The 9,280-nt window shown below is 56.1% G+C and overlaps 2 protein-coding genes across 6 annotated transcripts in view; one reads left to right on the top strand and one right to left on the bottom strand.

Moving 5' to 3' along the window:
• Positions 1-2,257, top strand: part of Flii (FLII actin remodeling protein) — a 12,945-nt gene extending 10,688 nt beyond the window's left edge. For all 3 annotated transcript variants that reach the window (XM_010637436.3, XM_033767278.1, XM_010637435.3), the window contains exons 22-30: positions 114-253; positions 327-555; positions 654-808; positions 891-951; positions 1,039-1,167; positions 1,239-1,345; positions 1,423-1,528; positions 1,731-1,796; positions 1,892-2,257. In XM_010637436.3, the coding sequence (XP_010635738.1) occupies positions 114-253; positions 327-555; positions 654-808; positions 891-951; positions 1,039-1,167; positions 1,239-1,345; positions 1,423-1,528; positions 1,731-1,796; positions 1,892-2,026 (1,128 nt within the window). In that variant the 3' untranslated portion in view covers positions 2,027-2,257. The remainder of the gene's footprint in view (positions 1-113; positions 254-326; positions 556-653; positions 809-890; positions 952-1,038; positions 1,168-1,238; positions 1,346-1,422; positions 1,529-1,730; positions 1,797-1,891) is intronic.
• A 27-nt stretch (positions 2,258-2,284) lies between these two features.
• The window catches only part of Llgl1 (LLGL scribble cell polarity complex component 1), a 14,395-nt gene continuing 7,399 nt past the window's right edge, over positions 2,285-9,280 (bottom strand). The window contains exons 14-23 of one of the 3 annotated variants that reach the window (XM_010637431.3): positions 8,397-8,689; positions 7,766-7,913; positions 7,422-7,623; positions 5,298-5,593; positions 4,590-4,854; positions 4,303-4,417; positions 4,037-4,143; positions 3,705-3,825; positions 3,540-3,616; positions 2,286-2,840 (exon numbers count right to left, since the gene is read on the bottom strand). In XM_010637431.3, the coding sequence (XP_010635733.2) occupies positions 3,541-3,616; positions 3,705-3,825; positions 4,037-4,143; positions 4,303-4,417; positions 4,590-4,854; positions 5,298-5,593; positions 7,422-7,623; positions 7,766-7,913; positions 8,397-8,689 (1,623 nt within the window). In that variant the 3' untranslated portion in view covers positions 2,286-2,840; position 3,540. Of the gene's footprint in view, positions 2,841-3,539; positions 3,617-3,704; positions 3,826-4,036; positions 4,144-4,302; positions 4,418-4,589; positions 4,855-5,297; positions 5,594-7,421; positions 7,624-7,765; positions 7,914-8,396; positions 8,690-9,280 lie in introns of all 3 variants that reach the window. The other 2 variants (XM_010637432.2, XR_782887.3) reach the window with 2 other exon arrangements.

The following is a 9,280-nucleotide window of genomic DNA, read 5'->3' as shown; positions in this document are numbered from 1 at the left end:
GTGGGGTGGGGTGGGGTGGGGTGTGCGCGGCAGGGTGAGCCCAGTGGGTGGGGCTTGGGGCCAGGCCTCTGCTCGCCGCCCTCCGACCTGTGGGTGCCGGCCTTCACCTACAGGCGGAGCAGCTGATGGAGGAGTGGAACGAGGACCTGGATGGCATGGAGGGCTTCGTGCTGGAGGGCAAGAAGTTTGCAAGACTGCCTGAGGAGGAGTTTGGCCACTTCTACACACAGGACTGCTACGTCTTTCTCTGCAGGTGAAGCAGCAGCATGTCCCCTTCCTGTCTTCTCCTTTGGAGCTCTGGCCCCTGCTTACCTCTAACTCCTCAGGTACTGGGTTCCCGTGGAGTATGAGGAGGAGAAGGAGGAAGGAAAGACTGCAGTGGAGGGCAAGGAAGGCGAAGAGGCAGCAGCTGAGGTGGAGGAGAAGCAGCCTGAGGAGGACTTCCAGTGCATTGTGTACTTCTGGCAGGGCCGGGAGGCCTCCAACATGGGCTGGCTCACCTTCACCTTCAGTCTGCAGAAGAAGTTTGAGAGCCTCTTCCCTGGCAAGCTGGAGGTGTGGTACCACAAGTGCTTGGGCCTGTGGAGGGGCGGGTGGCACGGGATGGGAGGCCAGTGGGGTCCCGGAGCTTCCTGACACTTCTACACCTCCAGGTGGTACGCATGACACAGCAGCAGGAGAACGCCAAATTCCTGTCCCATTTCAAGAGAAAGTTCATCATCCACCGGGGCAAGAGGAAGGTGGTCCAGGGTACCCTACAGCCAAGCCTCTACCAGATCCGCACGAATGGCAGCGCCCTCTGCACCCGGTGCCTGGCAGAGGGAACGTGGTGGTTGGTAGGGGATTGGGAGCACTGCCTGACTTCTTGCTGACACCCCACTCTTCCCTAGGTGCATCCAGATCAACACTGACTGCAGCCTCCTCAACTCTGAGTTCTGCTTCATCCTCAAGGTTGGATTACAGCTGTGAGCCAGGACAGCTGGTCAGGGTGGTGGGTGTGGGGCTGGACCTGACCTATTCCCTCCACACATTCCACAGGTCCCTTTTGAGAGCGAAGACAACCAGGGTATTGTGTATGCCTGGGTGGGCCGAGCATCAGATCCGGATGAAGCCAAGCTGGCAGAAGATATCCTCAACACCATGTTTGATGTTTCCTATAGCAAACAGGTGACTCAGGTGGGGTGGGTAGGCGGAGTAGGCAGGGGCTTTGGACTGAACTGATGGCCCTTCTCCTGCAGGTCATCAATGAAGGTGAGGAGCCCGAGAACTTCTTCTGGGTGGGCATCGGGGCCCAGAAGCCCTATGACGATGACGCTGAGTACATGAAGCACACAAGACTCTTCCGGTGAGGGCCCTGGACTTCCCTCCCCAAATTCTTCCTCAGTCCTAGCACTTGGCCTGACCTTGACCCTTGAACCTCAGGTGCTCCAATGAGAAGGGCTACTTTGCAGTTACTGAGAAATGCTCTGACTTTTGCCAAGATGACCTGGCAGATGATGATATCATGTTGTTAGACAATGGCCAAGAGGTGAGACCCTCCCATACACAATGACCCTGCCTATCCGAAGAGAAGCCCACCCATTTATAGATAAGAATTGTGGGGCCAGGGATGTAGCTCAGCTGCCCCACGCCTGCCTCACAAGGGCAAGGTCCTGAGTTCAATCCCTGGTGTCCCCCAAAAGGAATTGTGAAGCCAGAGGGGAAGGTTCACTAACCATGTACCCTCCCAGGTCTACATGTGGGTCGGGACCCAGACGAGCCAGGTGGAGATCAAACTAAGTCTGAAGGCCTGCCAGGTGAGCCAGGGGAGCCGAGGTGGGGTGAGGTGGGGTGTCCGAGGCCAGACTGGGGTCCCTGACACCACCTGAGGCCCAATGCCACTTCCTTCCAGGTGTACATCCAGCATATGCGTTCCAAAGAGCAGGAGCGACCCCGACGCCTGCGCCTGGTCCGCAAGGGCAACGAGCAGCATGCCTTCACGCGCTGCTTCCACGCTTGGAGCAACTTCCGCCAGGCCCCAGCCTAGGCCACGTCTGTGGACTGGGGTGAGGGCTTCTGACCACTTCTGCTGGCTGAGAATGTACCCACATGACAGCCCCCGCCCTGGCCACCCACCAGTACACCTGTCCCCAACAGCACACAGCCCCAAGCAGCACCAGTGCGAGTCTGCGAAACCAGACCCCCACACAAAACAGTATGAGCACAGATGTGTGACCCGCTCCCCGGGACAAAGCAGATGTTGCTCTTTAAGAGATATTAAATGCTTTTATTTTCAATATTAAAAATCAGTATTTTTAATATTAAAACAATACTAACTTTTAAAAAAGGCCAGAAAAAAAAATTTAGGGTACTCTACAGGGAAGCCCATCCTGGCCCCCGCAACACACACACACACCTGACAGCTGCTGAGATGCCCAGCAGGGCTCTCCGTCTCACACACACACTGAGGGCTGGCCGGGGGCAAGTACCAAAATAGTTTTAGAAATAACTATCCAGCCCAGCACTGGCATTAGAAAAATACTCTTTGCAAAGGGAGAGGAGGGGTGTGTGTGGAGTGGAAGATGGCCTGATGTTTAGCCCTGTCTGCCCTTTCCCAGAGGCAGCAGCTCTAGGGTAGCCACTTGTCCTAGGAAGGATTCAGCCAGCCTTGTCAAGAGGCCCCAGAGAGAGCCCCTTGGAGGGCAGCTCCAGGGCCCAGCCTTGGTGGGGACAGGATGGCAGGTCCACTGGTGCCCATAGGTTAGCAGATACGGGTCTATGTTAAGGGACCAGGCAGAAGCCAGGATCCAGGATGCTAGCTCCAAGCAGGGCAAGAGATGGCCGGGATCATGCTGATCTTCCTGGTAGACAAGACAAAGGGATCAGAGAGGGCAAGGGAGGCTAAAGGGGCAGATGGCCTGCCTAAGGTGTCCCAACAGTCGGGCCTGGTCACACAAGTATCCCCATGCTTCCTATCCAGGGCAGGCAGGGCCCTTCAGTGACAGGCTTAGTGGGAGGCACTCTGGCTAGGTATCCAACTATTGCCACATACCACCCACTGAGGGTAAGGAGGGGCAAGGGTGACCCTAGGAGCAGACAGACAGACTATGCAGGGTCTGTGCAGCACAAGGTGGACGGGGTACCAGGTGGCAAATGGGCCAGGCAGATCTTCAGGCTCAAGATAAGTAAGGACTACTCTGAGAGTCAGGCAGAGCCGAGTAAGCCGCTGGCCAGGCTTCATGTGCCAGGTTCAACCATGGGACCAACCTTGTGTGCCTCAGTGATCTGTGAAAAGGCCCAGCCAAACCATGTCTGGCCTCTGCACTTCTAAGTTCCACACCCAGGACGGCCAAAAGTTTAACATGTAGGACCTTTCTTTTGCCACCTAACTATGAAAATCATGCAACATTGATGCCCTAAGGCCCTGCTGGGACACCCCAAGGAAGACAGCTAGGCCTCGAGAGAGTAACAGCTGGAGGGGCCTGCCCTATGGAGCCCAACGGGTTGGCAAAGCCGAGCGGGGAGGACCAGGTGGATGCAGGGCCCCATCCCCACGGCACCTCATTTGATCAGGATGGTGCAGGCATGAGGCTCATCTTCCACCAGGTTCCTCAGGTTCTTCTCTGACTCCTCAGAGCTGGGGCAATGAACAGAAGGATCAGTGTTAGGGGATGCCCTGGCGGTCCTGAGGAGGGGAGCTTTACAGACAGGGCAGCTGGCCTCACCCCAGGAAATCCTTTACATCCTCCACTATGACGTCCCCTGTCGTGTCCAATGTAGTGTCAGCACTGGTGGCCGAGTCAATGGACATGGGGGAGAGTGTGGCCTCGGGCAGCTCTGGGGTGTCTGTAGGGAGGAAGTGATCAGCTCCTGCTGGGACCCCTCTGTACCCTCTGCGTCTGGGGATACAGACCCTACCTAACAGGCACATACCTGCCACTCATCTGTGCGGCACCCTGCCCTGGCTCAGCTGCTGCCCCACACCTGAGCAGTGTCCTCACTCCTCCCCATAACACCATCAGGCCAGGGCCTGCCCCCATTCTGCGAGCCCCCTCACCAGCTCCCTTGCCGTGGGCAGGATCAGGACTTCTGTCATGGCTCTGTGGGGCCAAGATGATGCTTGGGGTCCCATTAGCCTGGCTCATCTTAGGCGACTCTCGGACCCTGTGAGTGCAGGGGAACATGCTAGGCGCCACCTCCCTACTCTCCCACCCGCCTCCCTGGGAACGGATGGGAAAGCTGCTCCAGGGAGGGCAGAGCCCAGGGTGGGAGGAGACCTGGCCCTCGTTGCAGGTCCTGACCAGGGGTGGCCCCTCCACAAACCTGGCCCGGGTGGCATCACGGGGCCAGCTGATGTCCAGAGAGCAGAGCGGCTCTGTGATGTTTCGGGCACTCAAGGAGAAGCGTTCAAACTCTGATGGAGAAATCAGGTAAAAGCCTGGAGCACAAGAGGAGAGGAGGTACAGTTAAGAGACAGCAGTCCCAGTGCTCAGCAGGTCCCTGCCCAACACATGCTCACAGGATCTGTACCAGAACTGGAATGACCACTCCCTGGAAATCCTAGTCCCACTCATGGCCCTCTTCCTCCCGACCGCCCCACCCCACCTCACCCTGGCCGTGGCGCGTGAAGACACATGAGGCGATGCCACTGATGTCCTCCTTTCGGATACAGGAATAGTGCACCTGGGGCCGCAAGCCAGGCACCGAGAAGACATGCACATCGCCCAGGTTGGTGAGGCAGGCCAGGCAGGTCTCGGCATAGTCCTCACAGGCCACACTAGCAAACGTGGCCAGGGCTACCTTTCGCACACGACAGCCCTCATGGGCTGTTAGCTTGAACTTGGTCTTGGCGCTCACCTTGGGCAGTGTGAACACCTGGGGGAAGATGGCCAATGGGCAGAACCTGGCCCTATCCTCAGGGCCCCTCACTGTTAGGGCTACAGAGCACTGGCCTCCACTCCAAAGTGGCTCGCCCCACAGGCCTTAGCTCAACTATGCCCTGGACCACACAGCCACTCAAGACTTAACGCAGGCTCCACTGGAAACTAAATCAAGCAACAAGTCCTGAGGCTGTGTCTAGTTCTCCCACCAAACAAAAGCCTCTAGGGATTGGACTCAGGAGGTCTACAAAGTCTACAGCCTGAGGAGAGGAACAGTGAGGGACTTGGGGGAACTCAGCAGGTATCAGGGATCTCCTGAGGTCTCCGCTTGCTGGGGGCATGTGTTAGGGTAGGAAGGGCTTGGAAAGCCTCAACAGTAGGCAATGGGCAGGGTGGGGCTCTTAAGGAGGCCAAGGGTGGGAACCCACAGCAGCTTACCTTGAACTGCTCCTCTGATGCGATAAGCACAGCATGCCCCCCCTGCATGTCAGGTGCCTGTGCCAGGTCTCGAGAGGCCTCATAGGGCTCAGGCAGTGGACGGCCACGTCCATCCAGCACAGCGATGGCCACTACAGGTGCCCGGTGCATCAGCTGCACCTCTTTGCCCAGCACAGCCTCCACTGCCCGCTCAGGCCGCTTCTCACTTCCTGCCATGGCTGCCGGCACCTCCAGTGCGTAGGCAAACACGGATCCTGAGTTGGTGCCTGCCCACATAGTGGGCCCATGGTGGACTGCTGTGGGGGACAAGCATGATGAGAGGGGTGCTCACTACACTCTTCCGTATCCTGCAGCTCCTCCACTTTGTAACTGTGGTGCCCAAGACTCATAGTGGACTCCTTCTTTTCCCACACCTCCCAATGACCCTGACCCATCTCATGGCCCCTCTATACTGCTGACTTCAGTTGCACCCTGGAAGATGGCCCTCTGCAGAGGCACAAATCACCTCAAGGATTTCTGCGTAAGATGTCAGGGGCCCCCAGATGAAACCAATCCCACCAACCTGCTGTACCCTCAACGCCAATCTCAGCAAGTGTAGCTCCCTCCTCCTGTCACTCAGACTCAGACCCCCATGCTGACTCTGCCCTCAACAGCCCATCACTAGTCCTGCAAGCCAGGCCAGGCCCTACCTCAGCATACCCTCTGCAGCCTGCTCCCCACAAGGTGGCCAGAGGGAAGCACCAGTGGGGAATAAAATGAACCAAGGCCCACCCAGAACACTATTCACCCTGCTTTGTGTGAACCGAGCTTCTGGGAAGAAATATTTAGTGGAATCAGCGTTGAACTGTGCAGGTGCAGGAAGATATGAACACTCACCACTCTGCACCCTGGAAAGCTGATGAGGTATATAGCAAAGCCATTGAGGAGCCCAGTTCTCCAGTGAAAAGTGGAAAACCAATTCAAGCTTGACAGCTCCAAGGCAGGAGGCCAGCACAGGGACATGAAGCAAATTAGAACTCCAGGCTCTAGTGAAAAGTGAAAAACCAATTCAAGCTTGACAGCTCCAAGGCAGGAGGCCAGCACAGGGACGTGAAGCAAATTAGAAACCTCCAGGCTAGGCTGGCACAGTGGTGCATGCCTATAATCCTAGGAGGACTGAAAGTTCTCAGGCAGCCTTGGCCACTTAGTGAGACTTCATCTCAAGAGGGAAAAAAAAAGCTCGACATGGTGGTGCACCAATTACAGAATGCTGTAATCCAAGCACTCTGGAAGGCTGAAACAGGAAGATCCCAAGTTCAAGCCCAACCTAGCCAACTTAGTAAGACCTGTTTCAACATAAATACATTTATTAATTGATTAATTGGTTTTCTTTTGCTTTTTTGGTACTGGGGATTGAACCCAGGACCTTGTGTTTTTGAGGCAGGAATGGTACCACTGACCTAAATCCCCAACCTGATTGTTTTTTTGAGGCAGACTCTCACTGTGTAATTCAGACTGGCCTTGAACTCACTATGCAGCCCAGGTGGCCTCAAACTCATGGCAATACTCCTGCCTCAGCCTCCTGAGTTCTGGAGTTACAGGGATGCACCACCATGCAGAGCTTTCAAAGGAACACAACAGAACAGTGTGGGGTGAACATGAAATGGCAGACACCCAAGGGGTAAGGTAAAGTGTGTGGAGCAACTGTATACCCTCTACTTTTGTATCATTTTACAAGGTAAAAATCAATCAATGAGACAATCAACATACCCAGGACCAAGAGTCAAAGCTAGGCCCTCAGCATGGCTGCCAGCAGCAGCCCTGCTTGATCTCTTTCCTCGCCCTTCTCATTCTAACCACACAGTCCATCAGTTCCTCCCCTGCTTGATGACTACAGGGCTTTGGCACCAGCCCTGCCCCTCACCATCAGGCTCCCCACTTCCTGCTCAGGTCTTGAGGTCTGCCAGGTGCACTCAGCAACTCCCATCATCTGTGTCCCCGGGGGTGACTCACGGGTAACCCAGGGCACCCCGTCCCAGCATACACTATGTACTTGGTGACACTAAAACCTACCGGAAGGTGTGTTGTCACCACTCCCGCCACTACTCATTTCCTAGATGTACACCTGAGCCCGCCCAGCCTCACCATCTCGCAGGAACGTGTCAGCAAAGTAGAGGCAGCGCACAACGCCTGAGAGGGAGTCGTCAGCCGAGCGAGGCTCGATGCGGCGCTGCACAGGTGTCATCTCCACGTCATGGGGGCAGGCTTGCTCTGCCAGGTGTGCATTGGCCTCTTGCAACTGGAAGGAGCAGGGTCCCTGAGCACGTCTTCCTTGAGGCCCTTCTGCCTAGACCCGACATGCGCCCTTTACCATCCACCACACTCCCAGCTTGCCAGCCCATTCCGGGACTGCCCAGGAAGAGCAGGCAAGCGAGCCAATCCCACGGTCCAGGGCAGGGCTCAGCCTCCAGCTAGCCTGAGTCGCTCACCTTGCTGTTGGCATTAGCAGCCCGCTTCTTGCCTGAGACTCGGCTCTTGCGGATGCGCCGGAAAGACTGGCGCAGCGACTTCTTGAGGGATTTCACCCGGGACAGTGGCCCCTCCATGGCCAGGGAATCGTTTGGATGAAGGGTGCATCTAGGGTCAGGCAGGAGCCAGCTGAACTATGGAGCAACCGCCTTGCTCCTGCTGGTCCCAAAGACTGGGCATTATGAGGCCGGCTCACAGAGCCAAAGCTCTCTAAGGCCACCCCTTTGGTCCCAGCAGTAGGTGTGCTGACAATGTTCCTCAGGACCAGAGGCTACAGGGGTTTTTATTTATTTTTATTTTGTGGTACCAGGGACTGAACTCAGGACCTTGCGCTTGCGAGGCAGGTGCTGTGCCATTGAGCTAAATCCCCAGCCCCAGGGGTTTTCTATTTTTATAATTTTTTTCCGGCACTGGAGATTAAACTCAGGACCTTGAACTTGTGAGGCAGGTGTGGTACCACTGAGCTAAATCCTCAGCTCAGAGGTTTTTAAATCACCTGCCTTTGCCATACGTTAGAAAGGGAAACTGAGGCCAAACTCCATCTCACTAGAGCTCCAGCTGTTCACCTGCACCCATACCCGCTCCACATACCTGGCCAGTACGGGGCTCTTGCGCCGATAGTCAAAAAGGCCAAAGCCATGACTGGTGCCAAAGGCTACAAGGCTCCACTCCGCATGGAGTGTGACAGCGGTGACAGCAGCTGGGGGCAGGCACTGCACCAGCACACGGGGCTGGAAGCCAGCAGGCCACGGGAGTGGCCCCGTGCGTGGGCTCAGCCGCTCATGGCCCTTCCACGTGAAGCCCTCGCGGTCCTGGAGGAGGTCCACACTGGCCACACTGACCGCCTGCTCTGCTGGCATGTCACTGAGCTCCAGCACCAGCACCTGAACCCACAGGCAGGGAAGCAGTGTTAGCACGGAGGAAGGGTCACTCCTGGGCCACACTCAGCCTGGGACCTCGAATAAACACCCCAGCCAGTGCCAGGGTGGTCCAGGACTGTCGTTTGTCCACCAAATACGCACTTTTTGAAAGCCTATTATATACCAAGGCCCTCAGTGAACATTAAGGGACAGTAGAGACCAAAACCTGTTGATCCCTATCTCCCCATCCCCACCCTTGCAAAATGATTCTTACTGACCTCTTTCACTTACCTATAAGCCCACACAGCATGCTCTATACACTGTGCAACAACCAAGGACGCAGCAGAGTCCAAGCCCTACTAGTTCCTCCCTCTTACAGTGAAGTGCCAGCCCTTTCCCCTGAGCCCCTGTCTCCCACTTAGCAATAAACACACACTGAGCACCTTCTGTATACTGCATTCAAGTGCCAGATGGGCTGGGGATTTAACTCAGTGGTGCCACCACCTGCCTCGCAAGGGCAAGGTCCTGAGTTTGATCCCCGGTACTGAAAGAGATGAAATCAAGTTTGGGGGTTGGGGATTTAGCTCAGTAGTGCAGCATTTGCTTGAGTTCAAT

Source organism: Fukomys damarensis, unplaced genomic scaffold (assembly GCF_012274545.1).
Source record: "Fukomys damarensis isolate Sample0158 unplaced genomic scaffold, DMR_v1.0_HiC HiC_scaffold_23, whole genome shotgun sequence".
Classification (NCBI taxonomy): Eukaryota; Metazoa; Chordata; class Mammalia; order Rodentia; family Bathyergidae; genus Fukomys; species Fukomys damarensis.
This window is presented reverse-complemented; position numbering and strand designations above follow the sequence as displayed.